This window comes from Bos taurus, chromosome 14 (assembly GCF_002263795.3).
Source record: "Bos taurus isolate L1 Dominette 01449 registration number 42190680 breed Hereford chromosome 14, ARS-UCD2.0, whole genome shotgun sequence".
NCBI lineage: Eukaryota > Metazoa > Chordata > Mammalia > Artiodactyla > Bovidae > Bos > Bos taurus.
Genome location: NC_037341.1, coordinates 76121989 through 76138470, shown reverse-complemented (window position 1 = coordinate 76138470; position 16482 = coordinate 76121989). Strand labels below are relative to the sequence as shown.

The window sequence follows — 16482 nt, the reverse complement described above, 5'->3', positions numbered from 1 at the left end:
GGCTTGAAAGAGTTTCAGTATTATTCCTCTAGGAACTTAGTTCCTGCTTCTCCAAGTAGGACTGTGTATTAAACATTTTCACTTATTTGAATTAAAAGTGCACTTCTTGGTAAGTCCCATTTATTGCAACCAGTTCTTTTAAACAAGATTGTATATATTTTTATATATTTATATTATGCTTCCTTATAGGTAGAGTGTTATGATTATGACAATGATGGGTCGCATGATCTCATTGGAACCTTTCAAACCACAATGACAAAACTGAAAGAAGCCTCCAGAAGCTCACCTGTGAGTTGCGCCTTTGTTTTTGAGTATACCTTATACTTGGCCGTGTATTTATTACTTCATTTTTTTCTCTTGAAATAGCAAATAGCTTTCCTTGCTTTTACTCTATAATATGTAATATTCTGAAATCTGTGGATTTTGTTTAAGTAGTCAGATGACTCAAAATTCTTACTTGGGGTGAGTTTACATTTATGTTTAGAGGTTTGGTTTCCTTTCGCTATGGACAAATTATGTGGTTTGTTTGAAAAGCCTTCGTTTTAAAGATCTTGGCATTTCATTAGCCACAATAATTAATATCTACATGAGACAAATACCAAGGCTTAAATTGTGGACATTTATTCTCCTTTTGGATACTTTAGAAATTGGCTTTTACCTTCTCTCCCTCTCTGACATGTCCTTGCCCAAAGGATGGATAAAAGAATAGGTATACTACTTCAAATTATGTAGTATTAAGCTGCCATCTAATGGACTGACTTTGTTAGGATCATTTGTTTGCCTTAATTGCATTCAGTTTGTTAGCTAACATCCCCACATATTTCTACGATTGCTTCTGAAACTTTCCTGTCTCTATGGCAAAGTGCCTAAAAACTATTCCAGAGTGTTTTTTTATAAATAAAACTTATAAACTGCTTCCCTCTTACTTAACTTTCTAGTTTGAATGAAATAAGTTAATTCTCTTTCTAGCTTGCCTAGAATAATCTGAAATGTTTTTACCTGCTTAGTGACCTGAATAATGCTCTTGTATATAGCATTTGCTTTTGAAAATCCAAACACGAAGTTTAAAAGGTAAGAGATTATGGTCAGATGGCAAGGTCTTTTTTACCAAGTTATGTAAGTGAAGTGACCCAAAAGAAGATACTGATAGTTTTAGATCAAAACTTAAATACTAAATGAATAAACAAAACTTAATAGCTTTTTGATTTACATAATTGGGAGAAGTGAGTTTTGAGCTGACATAGTGGGACTAGAATTCTCAGGAGGTCATACAGAGATCTCTAGTCCTATCTCTACAGGCTTGCCGTGTGGCTCAGGGGTAAGAATCCGCCTGCCAATGCAGAAGATGTGGATTTGATCCCTGGGTCAGGAAGATCCCCTGGAGTAAGAAATGGCAACCCACTCCAGTACTCTTGTCTGAAGAATTCCATGGACAGAGGAGCCTGGTGGGCTATAGTCCATGGGGTCGCAACGAGTCAGACATGACTGAGTGACTGAGCACACAGTCCTGTGTCACAAAGCCCAGGTACTTGTGTAGCAGAAGTACTTGTGTGAAGTAAGAAGGGCTTTTCCAACCACGCCTAATGGTTTAAATGCAAAGGTTGAATTAACAGTTTAAATAAAAACAACAGTAAAATTCAGCTGTAAATATTCTGCTGAAAGATATATATGTTTATTTTTAAGGGCAGAAATAATGGAAAATTGTGACAATCTGAACATTTCTATAAAGCAAGCTTCCTAAAAGAACTAAACATGAGGAGTGATGTGTATCGTTGTTTCGCTGGTTTCAGTTTGTTGTTGTTTTGCAGAACCAGTAAATGACCTGTTTTTAGAAGAGAATGAACCAGAAACTAACTGTGTAATACTTTACAGAGCATGTAGGTGATGGTGGTTTAGTCGCTAAGTCGTGTCTGACTCTTGCGACACCATGAACCATAACTCGCCAGGCTCCTCTGTCCAGGGGATGTTCCAGGCAAGAATACTGGAGCCAGTTGCCATTCCCTTCTCCAGGGTATCTTCCTGACTCAGGAATCGAACCCGGGTCTCCTGCACTGCAGGCAGCTGATTTACCAACCGAGCTATGTGGGAAGCCCCTTCAGTTCCTAAAAGGGGACATTAATTCTACATTACAAGGTTGTTGGGAGAATTACATGAGATAATTGATGGAAAAATAAAGCGTTCGGGGTCTAGGAACTCACTCCTTTGGTGCAGTTGAGGAGAGGATGCCGTCTTAGCATGCGGAACTCTCCTAAATCCAGCTAACTTGGTCTTTCCCTCCCCCATGATAGAATGAGGCTTTTAATACTATTACAGTGACAAGGTTTACCCACTCGATCTTCAAAGACAGGACTCTATCTTATCAACTCTGTGTTCAGGACCTAGAACGGTGCTTGTTGCTTGGGTGGATACTGTAAAAATGTGGATAAATGAAGTGAAGTAATGTAGCCTTTTACCAATGAGAGTTCTGCTTAGGGCATTTCTGCATCTCTAATATTCAATAATTAGTGTGTATGATGGAGAAGGCAATGGCAACCCACTCCAGTACTCTTGCCTAGAAAATCCCATGGACGGAGGAGCCTGGTAGGCTGTAATCCATGGGGTCGCGAAGAGTAGGATACGACTGAGCGACTTCACCTTGACTTTTCACTTTCATGCGTTGGAGAAGGCAATGGCAACCCACTCCAGTGCTTTTGCCTGGAGAATCCCAGGGACGGGGGAGCCTGGTGGGCTGCCGTCTATGGGGTCGCACAGAGTTGGACACAACTGAAGTGACTTAGCAGCAGCAGCAGCAGCAGTGTGTATGATAATGACTGAAACTCTGGCAGGATCCTAAACCATCAAGAGATTTTTTTTTAAACATCATTTTGTTTGGTATCATTGTTTCAAAGGTATTTTTAAATGTTTGATTCTTAGAAAATTAGTAATGCCTCTGGCTAAAGTATGTAAGTTGCTTTCTATTGACCAGAACAGGTGACTTACCCAGTATTCACTGAGTGTCTCTTATTATTTGGCAAGACAGTGAGAATTTCAGGGTATAACTTGGAAGTGACTGTACCCTAGCTATGAAAAAAATTAATGAAATGAAACAGTTGAGATTAATGCCAAGTATGTAAGTTTTATGTAGTTGTGGAAGCTTAATGAGAGAGATGGCGATCAGAGAAGACCAGAACAGGAGTTGATGCTATGGAGAAGGATGACTCGAGCCAAGCCTTCCAGAGGCATAGTGGGTAGGCGTTGGAAGGGAAGATGGTCTGTTTGTGGGAAGAAGACATTAGATCTGTTTCTATGCATATTCCCAGTGGAAAGGAATGATCTTTGCTGCATATTTTACCATAGAGTTGGGCTTCATATATTTCTGTTTTCTGATGGTTGTTTTTTTTCTTTTTCAAGCGGTATGTTTTTGTACTTTGTGTGGGTGACAGCTAAAAATAATATTTTATTTCTTTTGTTGTAAAGAAAAAAGATGATTACTTGGAGCGTTTATAAGGAAATGATCTACAAAGGAAACATTTATACTTAGAAACTATTTTAAAAGGTACAAAGTTTTAGAAGTGCTTTTAGGAAACGGGACTGATACATATTTCATATATATAATATAGTGTGCAATTGTTTCACAGTTGTATTTTGTAACAGACCTATATCAGTAGATGGTTTGTTTCTAAGAGAAAAAAGTCATTCACTTAAATTTACATTGGCATTTTCTAATATCACTAATAATATTGAACATTTTGTCTTTTCTTCCTACAGGTTGAATTTGAATGCATAAATGAAAAAAAGAGGCAAAAGAAGAAAAGCTACAAGAATTCAGGGGTGATCAGTGTGAAACATTGTGAGGTCTGTTGCTCTTGACAGCTTATAGTGTAATGAGATCACATTTTAAGTTCTTCCATCAATATGGTATATATCACACAAACACTTTGAACAGTTGAAAATTACATGAGCATCTGGGCCCCTTTAGAGAAGAAAATAGGAAATAGTAGAGAATTCTTTCAAGTAACTTTGCTTCCAAGATTTGACAGCTCTCTAACAAAGGAAAAATTAAAGTTTTTCATTATCTTAGGAAATACCGGGCACCATTGGTGTTTTTCTGGTGCATCAGTGGAAATGACTTAACTCAGTGCATCAGTCCTGGTTATAATTTCAAGATGAGATGTTATGAGTGAAGGGGAAAAATCCAAGAGTTTCTTAAATGAGTGGGAGTTTTTGCTTTTGTTTTTAAACTTATTAAAGTCTCAACATATTAAACTCATTACTAGTTTCTTAAACCAGTGCATTTCATCTTTGGCTATTGATATTCTAATCTTCAGTTCAGTTCAGTCGCTCAGTCTTGTCCGACTCTTTGTGACCCCATGAATCGCAGCACTCCAGGCCTCCCTGTCCATCACCAACTCCCGGAGTTCACTGAGACTCACGTCCATTGAGTCAGTGATGCCATCCAGCCATCTCATCCTCTGTCGTCCCCTTCTCCTCCTGCCCCCAATCCCTCCCAGCATCAGAGTCTTTTCCAATGAGTCAACTCTTTGCATGAGGTGACCAAAGTACTGGAGTTTCAGCTTTAGCATCATTCCTTCCAAAGAAATCCCATGGCTGATCTCCTTCAGAATAGACTGGTTGGATCTCCTTGCAGTCCAAGGGACTCTCAAGAGTCTTCTCCAGCACCACAGTTCAAAAGCATCAATTCTTCAGCACTCAGCTTTCTTCACAGTCCAACTCTCACATCCATACATGACCACTGGAAAAACCATAGCCTTGACTAGACGAACCTTTGTTGGCAAAGTAATGTCTCTGCTTTTGAATATGCTATCTAGGTTGGTCATAACTTTCCTTCCAAGGAGTAAGCGTCTTTTAATCTCATGGCTGCAGTCACCATCTGCAGTGATTTTGGAGCCTAAAAAAATAAAGTCTGACACTGTTTCCCCATCTATTTCCCATAACATGCTATAATTATCTTGAATCTTACAGATTCATGACATGTAGGGGTAGGTTGCTTTAAATTCAAATGTAGGGGTGGGTTCTATGTGTTTGTATCTTGTGCTGTTCAGTTTATAGATGATTAAAAATGTATACCAGGGAGCTCTTTGCTTCTCTTAAAAAAGTAGGAAAGTTTTAATTTTGTTTACTATTTATTTTTAGATTACAGTGGAATGTACATTCCTTGACTATATCATGGGAGGCTGCCAGCTGAATTTTACTGTGAGTAACACACTGGATTTTTCACAGTAGACTGTAACATGTGGCTTTTTCCCTCTATTTTACAGTGTTTTTTCTTTTACTGCCAAACTGACTTTGTGATGAAATGTACACAATCTGTTGAATATGGTCTCTGCAGAGAGTTTGTCTAGGTTGATCCAGAAGCTTTTGGCCTTGTCGATAACACTTTTTCCACCTGAAAAAAAGCATTTGTGTATAAATCAGTGATTATCCTGCAGAAATTTAATTAATAAAAAACATTAATCAAATGTACCCAAAAGTCCTCTATGTCTAAAGTCATAGATATAATAATCTATGATTTAAGACGTCTAGAAAATTAGGACTAGCAGGTTGCTTCAAGCTGAGGCTGTAATTGTTTCATTGTCGTGAAAATACCTGTCGGCTCAGGGACTTGTTAGCAAATCAGAGTAGGCTCAGGGATGAGTGTTTCTGTGTCAGCATTCAGTGTGTGCGTTTTCCTGGACAGCAAGCAAGGATGTCCCTGCCTTCCCTTGAGTAAGGACCGCAATTGTCATTTGGCAGGTGGGAGTGGACTTCACTGGCTCCAATGGTGATCCGCGTTCTCCCAACTCCCTTCACTACATCAGCCCCAATGGTGTTAATGAGTATTTGACTGCAATCTGGTCTGTGGGACTGGTCATTCAGGACTACGATGCGTGAGTATGACTCCAGTGCATGACTCCCCAGAAACGGCAGTGTCTGGATCTTCTGCTGATTCTCTGATGTAGTTGATGGGATAACCGTGCTGGGGAGAAGTAACTTTCTCCTTAAAATTTCTCTTATCTTTTCTATTTTTCCCTTTGTGAACAGTCAGTGTTTACCTTTGGCCTCTAATCTCTGGCTGTGATTAGTTGTATTATGCGTAGCGTCCTTCTCTAACAGCTGACTGTTGGCAAGGCTTTTGTTTCTTTGATCCGGTTTTCTTGGGGCTTACTCATTAGGGATAAGTTATTTCTGTGGTTGAAGTCCAGAAGACACATTTTGTAAACACTCATAGACACTAATTTTTAACGTCTATTTTCTAGGCGGTTGTTGTCAAATTAGTTTCTTAATGGTGATTTTCAGCAAGTGCTACAGGATACCTTGATATAATTGCTGTGAAGTATTTTGAATTGATTCTCAATGGATAGATTTTGAATAGATTAAAATAGGTCCTTCTGAAGGTGTACTAAACAATAGAAAAAAATCCACGTTATTAATTTTTTGTTCTGTATCTGTTAGGGTACAGTATACGTTTTCACTTGTTTTTGTCTGTCATTTTATGATAAAAGTCCATACATGTTGATGGGATTTTTCGTTAATCTGTTATGCCATTTAGATGAAATTCTTAGACAAACAAGTTTAAGCCAAGGGTAGCAGTTCCAATACCAGCCTAACAGAATTTAAGACAAAACTCATTAAAGGCAATTTAAAAGTTACTTTATAGACACTTTGTTGTATAATCCAAAATGAAAATGTAAGCATGGATATGGTTAGTAATACAGTATCAATGTATTTCAATTGAAAATAGCTAGAAATATGATAAAAATTTCAAAGAAACACAGTTGTAATGGGACTTAGATAAAAAAAAGTAGTAAATTTACAGGGTTACTTTTTCAGACTGCTTCTTGGAAGTTAAAACAAAAAGTTAACTAAAAAAAGCTTACCACATGAAAATTAAAAAAGCTCTTCAGTAGTTCTTAGATCAAAGAGGAAATCAGAGTGTAATAACAGACTGTCTAGAAATAAAGGGTAATGAGAAGGCTATACATGATCTCCAGCAACTTAGCTCCCCAGCCCACGGCAGTGAAAGCATCAAGTCCTAAATGCTGGACCACCAGGGAACTCCTCTTACTTCATTTTTTTCTTCTTTTTTTTAAAGCATCTCCAGGGACTTGAACCTATGCCCTCCGATTAAAAGTCTGATTACTCTACCAACTGAGGTACCCAGGCAGTACTCAGGCATCTTTATAAAGGAAGATTTCTGACACTTTTATTTTTTAAAAAAGAATTGAATATAAATGAACTAGCTTTTCAACAAAGTAAAATTCAAGGATAGAAAGAAAAATATACACACAGTAATAGTAGGAGATTCCATATACGTGTTAGCTGTTATATGTCAGGGAAAATTTTAAATCCTTTCTATATGATATTCATCTAGTCCTCATGCTTGGTTGTGAGAGAGGTGGTATCATCATCTTGATTTTACGGATGAGAAGCCTGAGGCAGGAAGGCTAAAGTCACGTGTCCAGGGTCCCTCAGCGGGTAACGGCAGACACAGAACCACACCTGGGCTGTCTGGCTCCGGAAACTTGTCCTCACCACTTGGCTGTGCTCTGCTTCCTCCAAACACACAAAGTGATGACTTACACACACCAAGTTAATAAATTAAATGAAGAGATGATTCTTTGCAAGTTCAACAAAATTTAGGAAAACCTTTGTTGACACCGATCCCCAAGAAAAAGAGAAAACACATAGAATATTAGTAATGAGACAGAGATCATAAGCATAAATTCAGAAAAAAAATCATTAAACATTTGTATGTTATGTTTGGTAACATGTTATACTATTTCAGTGAAAAAATCTAGGTTGCAGGATGATTCTTTTAGAAAGCTACAAATTACCAAACTTGGCTCAAAGAGGCAGAGAACCTCCTCAGACCAGGAACTGGTCAAAGAGCTCTTCTCACAAAGGCACCAGCCAAGACAGCTTCATACATAAATGAGGAATGAATTCAAACCTGAGAGAATCAAGTGAAAAATGTTAGAAAGTAGTGAAAGTTCAAAATGTGGTTACATACAACATAAAATAAAAAATCAGCAATTTTTCATGAACTATCAAAAACCAGTTGAAGAAACTGGAGTGAATAAAAGATCACAGTTCATAATGCAATAAAAAATGAGAATAAATTTAGTCAAAGGTCTAAAGTGAGAGAAAACTACAGAATTATACCCAGGGACAAAGAAGGAAAGATACGCCATGATTCTAGATAGGCAGATGTCACAGTGATGAAAATAGAATGTTTCTCTCTGGATTATTCAGTTTTAATCAGAATTCCAGTGGAACCTTGACAAAATGATTCTTATAATTTTCTAGAGGGCAAAATGAATAAGAATAGCCAAGTTTTTCAGGAAAGAAAAAAGGAAATTTGTGCTTGTAGATATTAAAACTTGGTATGTATACATATATGATTTATTTCCCTAGTGGTTCAAACAGTAAAGAATCTGCCCACAATGTGGGATACCCGGGTTCGATCCCTGAGTCAGGAAGATCCCCTGGAGAAGGGAACGGCTACCCACCCCATGGCTATTCTCTGTAGTATTCTTGTCTGGAGAATTCCATGGACAGAGGAGCCTGGTGGCTACAGCCCATGGAGTCACAGAGTCAGACACGACTGAGTAACTAACGCTTTCACTTTGGGCTTCCCTGGTGGCTCAGCTGGTAAAGAATCTGCCTGCAGTGTGGGAGACCTGGGTTCCATCCCTGGGTTGAGGAGACCCCTGGAGGAGGTCACCGCAACCCACTCCAGTATTCTGGCCTGGAGAATCCCGTGGACAGAGGAGCCTGGTGGGCTACAGTCCATGGGGTTGCAAAGAGTCGGATACGACTGAGTGACTAAGCACAGCACAGCAACATTATATATGTTTCCTGTGTACGATATTAAGTATATATTGACAGCATGGAACTATTACATGACCAGTAGAAACACGCAATCTTGAAATAGACCCAAGAATGTCTGTCAATTTAAGTATATGATAGAGATGGGGTTGTAACAACTGTCAAACTGCTCACGAACTGGATTTGAATCCCTAACTTGTGCTTGTATATGTTAGGATACTTCTGTACAGACTATGGATAGAACTGCAGAAATAGATACCCCAGCACACCGTGATTTTGACAAAATAGAGATTTGTGTCTCGTTCCTGTTGCACGTCTAGAGATAAGCAGTTCGGGGCCAACAGGGCCATGCTGCCACTCAGAGCGTCCACCCTGGGTCTGAGTTCTCGTCCTCTCCAGCCAGTGGGAGGAAGACAAAGGGACTGAGGATGCATGTGCTTTCCCCAAGGGTGCGATTCAGAAGTGGCTGCAAACCCCTCCACTCACACATCCGGCTAGAACCTCGCCCCCGACCACTGCCAGCACAGAGGCTGGATCGGGAGAATGTGGTCACCGGGGCCCACGGGATCCAGGGTTAAAGGGGGAGAGATGGATGCTGGTGGATCCACATGAGCAGTTTCTGCTTCACATGCCACTCCGGATGAATTATACGTTTAATATCAAGATCAAGGCTTGGAAGTCCTAAGAGAACATATATGTGAATTGTCTATAATACTGCAGTGAGGACAGCCTTTAAGCAAGACAGAGAAGGCAACAATCATGAAATAAGTTTTGGGTGTTCACAGTCATTAATGTTAATAACTAGAAAAGGGAAGCTCTTTTAAAGTCAAAGGCAGACTGTTGACTGGGAAACATATTGTAACATCTGTGACACAGGTTCTAGCCTTGGTGCAAAAAGAACCATTGAGAAGTAATATAAAAAAGAGTCCCGCTAGTAGAAATGTTAGTATCATCGTTACAGGGTTCTGCTATGGCCAGCCGCTGGTGTCTGTCCGTTGGGGGAGAATCTCCGTACAGTGGAACACTTGGCAGCCACTCTCATGATATTGTATATTCTGTCCAAATTATCTCTAAGCCCTTGGGTCAAATATTCATATATTTTGCTGCAGAAATGGAGAGTTTTATGATGTGTAGCATTTGTACCATATTTCTGTGGCCAAACGTATGATATCTTATTCATATTAAGTGGTATAAATAAATACAGGCTATAAATAACCTCTTGTCAGTTGAGGTCACGTTTTGCTGCCAAATGACTATTTTTTTGTAGACAAATGAAAAACTTGTGCTTTTTAAAGCTTTATTAATTTATTTACATATTTATTTAGTGAAATGATAAATGATACATAAGTAGAGGTGTGTTAAGTGTTAATTGCTCAGTTGTGTCCAACTCTTTGCCACCCCATGGACGGTAGCTCACCAGGCTCCTCTGTCCATGGAATTTTCCAGGCAAGAGTACTGGAGTGGATTGCCATTTCCTCCTCTAGAGGATCTTCCCGACCCAGTGATGGAACCCAGGTCTCCTGCATTGCAGGCAGATTCTTTACTGTCTGAGTCATAAAGTCCATATTAATAAACTCGTATAGAAAGACTTTAAATTCCTTCAATGCACAGAAAAATATTTAGGATGAGAGTTTCCAAATATTAACATTAGTTCTAGTCTTTATTTTTAGATTTTTCTAATATTTTGAATGTTTTAAAAGTAAGCTCGTATTGTCTTATTATGAGTAAAGAGACAAATGACCTTTTGCTTTTTTCAAATTTTCCTTTTAGTGATAAGATGTTTCCAGCTTTCGGCTTTGGAGCGCAGGTCCCACCTCAGTGGCAGGTAGGAAGAGCTCATTGTGAAGGTTTGCCTCCTGGCAAAGCAAAACAAGCCTCATCAGTCCTTCTTTCATCTTTTGGCAGGTTTCTCATGAATTTCCAATAAACTTTAATCCATCCAATCCCTACTGTAATGGTAAGTTAAAAATCAACGTGAATTTTTAAACTGAAAGGCTTACTAAGTCTTTGTCAGTTGTTTTTTCCTCTATGATTGAAAGCTACTCAGATTTCCTTTCTAATATATTTTTGATATATATATATCTAATATATATATATAGTATAATATATATTATTATATAATATAATATATATATATCTAATATAATAGAATAATATGTATCTAATATATATTTTGTGATATATTAAATTTCCTATCACGTAAAGTAGAATTTTACACCAAGTTGGTGGTTAGTGTAGTAAGAAGGCAAATCACTATGATAATGATGAAGACTGCTGGCTAAATTCTTCTACCTTAAGAGGTCTAATAGAATAAAAGATTTCTCAGTCTTGATGGTAGATCAGTAAGAGTGATCATTTTATATTCACATATAAGTTGATTTAAAAATAAACCTTCAATAAAATGAATCATTTAATATGCAGCTGTTTTTCTCAGATTAACAGTTAACTTTCTATGAAGAAAGTGTTCAGCAGCTAATTACTTGTTACACAGGTTCTGTAAGGAGGTGGATATAGGCTAAAGAAGCACAGAATTAAGCTCTGGGAGTAGCTTTCCTTTGTGTGGAAAACAGGCATAAATATTGCTGTCATTCCACTTTTCTGTTTATCCCTCAAATATCCCAGTGCCTCTTCCTTTTTACCATATTGCTGCTGCTGCTGCTAAGTCGCTTCAGTCGTGTCCGACTCTGTGCGACCCCATAGACGGCAGCCAACCAGGCTCCTCCATCCCTGGGATTCTCCAGGCAAGAATACTGGAGTGGGTTGTCATTTCTTTCTCCATTTTACCATATTGAGCAATGCCAAATCTCCCACAAAATTAATATAAAACTAAACAGTTTGGAGGAGGGAAAGAGGTGGGGGCAGAGGCATACAAGTGTAGACCCTAAGCTAATTTTCTGCAAAGTGTCCTTTTAACAGTTGCAAAATATATAGATTTCTAATAGAAGATGATGTCCTTCCCTCCTCCTCTTATGATATTCATAAAGTAGAAGAGCATGAATATTTTGTTGGGAGTAGTTTGTATTAGGATTTTCTCCTTTTTTGCAAAACTCTTTTCTCATCCTTTATGCACGTTCAGCAGCTTTGGTTGTGGCCTTTTATATCCCTAGCCATATGAAACTGGGAATATTTTTCTTTTTTTGTATTTGGCAATGGTTAATTGGATATGATACCAACACAGGCAACAAAAGAAAAAATAGATACATTAGACTAAAATTTAAAACTTCTGTAAATCAAAGGACACTGTCAAAAGAGTGAAAAGTCAGCTCATAGAATGGGCATTGTCACTTCATACCCACAATAAATAGCTATTATTTCTTTTTTTTTTTCAGTAATTTTTTCTTTTTAAAAAATGTGCTTCGTGCTTATGATGAAATTGGAACAGTTTTTAGAATTTGTTGTAATTAGATTTTGTTTTGCAAGTAAATATGGATGACAGATCGTAGGATGATTCGTTTTAGAAGTTCATCCACTCTGAGTAATAAGAGCCTGTCTGTGGGCTGTCACGATGTGCAGCTTTTCTGCTTTCGGTTTAGTCTGGACAAAAGAAAGGATCGTTTTGGTTTCAGACAAAGGAAATGTCACATAGAAAACAATACAACTTTATTTTAAGACAAGGAAGTTTAATCCTCTTCTCTTAATTAGTCATTGAATTTAGTTGCCCATAAAAAAACATGTCTCAGTTGTTCCTTTAATGCAATGGAAAGATACTAGCATAATTCAGTTTTAGTTGAGGAATTGAAGGCTGTTGATATTTATGAAAACATTTAATAGCTTGTATACCTTATTGAAAAGCAAGCTAGATGATAGAAATGGAAGAAAATATTACTGTTGCTTTGGTTATGGGTTCAATTTTTCTATAGCATATATCATTACAGAAAGATCCTGCTGCTGGCTTATGTTAATACTATTTTTGTTACTACTGGATTGACTAACCACTAGTTACAGCCTCACCTTATGCCTGTAAAATCATCTCTCTGTATGAATTAGTTACATTCTCAAAGGTGGTTCATAAGACCACTTATTCTTAAATTCAAAGTGCCTAAGGAGTCTATTGGCACTCATTCTAAGTGGAGAAAGTTGATCTCGTTAAGCTTTAAACCAAATATACGCTGCTCCTCCTTATTAATCTATGTTCTACGGGAAATTTTAAAAGCAGGACACCTGTTTTGGTTGACATTAAAAAGTCTTTTCAGATTTTCTTGATACTCTCAGCAAAGTACTATGGGGGAATTACTATAGGCTTTCTAGTCTCTTACCTACATCCCAGACACTCTTGTGTATTAAGGGCAGATTCATCAGCAGTGCCTTAATCAGGAATGCTGTTCAGCTCTTGATAGGCTGTCTGCGGTAATCAACATTCTCCAACTGTCAGTAATTTGTAATGACAATGATTTATGTCTCGATCACTTGACAAATCACTCGACTCTTGGTTAGACCGCTGCACTCCCCTGTTCCTTCTCATTCTGGGTCTCAGGCAGTCTGGAATACGCTGTTCCCATAGCAGGGCGGAAAAGCAAGACAGCTGGCAAAAACCGGCAGTAAAGATTCTTGAAACATCTGCTTAGACTTGGCTGTCGCGTCCGATCACTTGCACTGGGCGAAGCTACCCTGCAGGCCTAAGCCGCAGCCCACAAAGACATGCTTGAGTGTTTCTGCAGCAAAATGTGATAAACAACCTGGAAGTGAATACTTGCAATTAGTGCAGTCCACTATACCACGCTTCATCTCTAAGTTATCCAATAAACCCTTGGCTAGAATTGACATTAAGTTCACAGCTGTCTGACATTTTTGTAGACCCTCTGGTCATATGTGCAAAGGTTTCCCATTTTTATCAGTTACTTTTTCATACCTTGTCATCAGTTGTATGTTGCAGCATCTTTCGCATGGTTCTTTTTCCGTCAGAGTCTCATTCTCAAAACATATCAAAATTAAACAGTATAACAACCCTACTGAAGACTAATGAATAATTTGACTGAGGTGAAAACAAATGCCTTCTACTGGGGGAGAGTAAAGTTTATAGGTTTTTTTTGTGTGTGTGATGGAGCATCGCTATGGAGCTTTGTAATATATACCTTAGAGAACTCCTAAATATGGAACTTTTGACTCTTTAAAGCACTGTATGTTAGTATATAAATTAAACCAGCCACTATGGTGAAAAGTAGACAATTAAATTGTGCTTGACAATTTTTAATCCTGCTTTTTTTTTTAAAATCTAGGAGTCCAAGGCATTGTAGAGGCATATCGGGCCTGCCTTCCTCAGATAAAACTCTATGGACCGACCAACTTTTCTCCAATCATAAACCACGTGGCCAGGTTTGCCGCTGCAGCCACACAGCAACGGACAGCCTCTGTGAGTGCCCTGTTGCCAGGGGCAGGGAGGACATGGGCTGGTAGTTGGCCCCAGTGCCCCTTTCCTGCTTATTTGGTCTGTCGAGATGCAAACACAGGGCATGAAGCAATGATGTGTCCTCCTTGGTTTGGGAGTAACATCTGTTAAATCGGTGATCGTTAAAAACAAGAGAACAGCAAAACAACCTTTATACTTAATGAGTTTGTTCTCTGTCTTTTGAAATAATTTTCCTGGGTAGGTTCTGGAAAAAAAATTTTTTTTTGAGTAGATTTAGCAAGTTAAGGCTTGAGGAGACTTACCACTTCGGTTGCTGTTGCAAAATGCCTGTTCGACCCTGGAGAACGAACCTCATTCAGCTTCATATCTTCAGAAATGAGTCAGGGATAACTGCCTCATACAGTTATTGAAAGAAGTGTGAGGAGATAAACCGTAAACACCCAGCACATGATAGGTTCTATTATAATTCTGCTTTCCATTCCAGATGTAGATGACCCAAAAGATGGAGTCGCAACTTTATGTCCCATGGTATCACTCTCTAAAATGATTCAGCAGAGATGGCAGGATTGAGAGAAAGATTCCCTTCTGCCCCTCCCTGAACCATATCCACTTATTCAAAAGCATATTTTAGCTTGATAAACAATTCTACTTCCATATTTGATCTTTTAAGAATGTAGTTGTTGCCAGTTGCTCCCTTGACAGGTACTTTGACATATCCAACCCTCCAGATCAATCAAAATGTTTCTGTGCTAACTGAAAGTTTCATCTTGCTTCTGTGTATTTTTCCCAACGTTCTTCTGTGGTCTGTTGCACTTTTAATTAACCTACAGTTTTCGTATCAGTTAATTTCCTTGTCATCAGAGAATCTTGGAAAATTTCATATAGATGGTATCCTGGGTAGAGACTGACAAGGAAAATGAGCGACGAAATGACTCATCAGGCGGGAGATGTCATTAATTGTTGCTTTTATTCTTGGGGAGCTCAGCTCGCTCAGCGGACATCATTGTCTTTTTTTGGCAGCAATACTTTGTGCTCTTGATCATTACTGATGGCGTGATCACAGACCTCGATGAGACCAGACAGGCGATTGTTAATGCTGCCAAGCTGCCTATGTCCATCATCATCGTCGGCGTTGGAGGCGCGGACTTTGGCGCCATGGAGTTCCTAGATGGCGACGGCGGAAGCCTCCGCTCCCCGACCGGCGAAGAAGCCGTCAGGGATATTGTCCAGTTTGTGCCTTTCAGGCAGTTCCAGAACGTGAGTACCACGCCTCCCTGCCCCTCACGCGCTCCAAGGTGTTTGAACAGACTCTGCCTGTCCGTAGCCGGGCAGTTAAGAGTAGATGTCCGGAGTCGCCATGCATATATGCTGAGTTGTGTCCCACTCTTGGCAACCCCATGGTCTGCAGCTCACCAGGCTCTTCTGTCCCTGAGACTCTTCAGGCAAGAAGACTGGAGTGGGTAGCCTTTTCCTCCTCCAGGGGATCTTCCTGACCCAGGGATCAGACCCAGGTCTCCTGCAGATTCTTCAATACTGAGCTAGTAGAGTGTGTGAATTTTCCATTTGAAGAACCTTGATTAGATTTGGCTGTTTTTTTTTCAAGGTTGTATTCTTGTGTACCTCTTATAGTCCCTATGATAAATTATTTAAAACGATGTTGTTGTGACTGCTGTTTTAAAATATATTTTATCTTTACAAATGTAACAAGAGAAAAACTATGTAAGTATATGATGAATTTACCAAACTAGAAGTTGATTTGATGAAAAACCTCTGAGGAGACTGTTTTACCCAGATTCCTCTAATGGTAACATCTTGTAAAACTATGATCCAGAATCATAACCAGGATATTGACGATACAATCAAGGTCCATCACAGCAGGCTTCCTCACGTAGCCCTTTTACAATCACACCACTTCCCGGCCACCTTCGCTCCCTCCTTAACCCCTGGCAACCACCAGTCTGGCTTCATTTCTATGTTTTTGCCATTTCAAGAATGTTATATAAATCACATAGTATATAACCTCAACATTGTCTTTTTTCCCACTCAGCTTAATTCTCTTAAGAGTCTTCCCACTTGTTGAATATATTCCTTTTTTATTGCTGAGTAGTATTCCGTGGTATGGGTATACCAGTTTAACCATTCACCCATTAAAGGACATCTTCAGTTGTTTCCAGTTCTCATCTGTCATACACAAAGCTGCTGAAAACATTCATGAGCAGGCTGTTGTGTGCACATAAGTTTTTATTTTTCTGGGATAAATACCCATAAGTGCAGTTGCTGAGTTGTATGGTTGTTGCATTTTAGTCATTAAAGAAGCTTCTGAACTT

At 38.9% G+C, this 16482-nt stretch overlaps 1 protein-coding gene and 1 long non-coding RNA gene across 3 annotated transcripts in view; one reads left to right on the top strand and one right to left on the bottom strand.

The window, feature by feature from the left end:
- Positions 1-16482, top strand: part of CPNE3 (copine 3) — a 48423-nt gene that overhangs the window by 27464 nt on the left and 4477 nt on the right. For both annotated transcript variants that reach the window (XM_005215676.5, NM_001099142.1), the window contains 8 exon segments: positions 190-288; positions 3748-3834; positions 5134-5193; positions 5734-5867; positions 10579-10633; positions 10714-10765; positions 14025-14158; positions 15176-15412. In XM_005215676.5, coding sequence (XP_005215733.1) covers positions 190-288; positions 3748-3834; positions 5134-5193; positions 5734-5867; positions 10579-10633; positions 10714-10765; positions 14025-14158; positions 15176-15412 — 858 coding nt within the window.
- LOC132342229 (uncharacterized) lies at positions 5134-15240 on the bottom strand. Its single transcript, XR_009490549.1, has 3 exons — positions 14458-15240; positions 13065-13484; positions 5134-5386 (listed from the first exon to the last, which is right to left on the bottom strand). It is a non-coding gene; the product is annotated as an uncharacterized lncRNA (long non-coding RNA).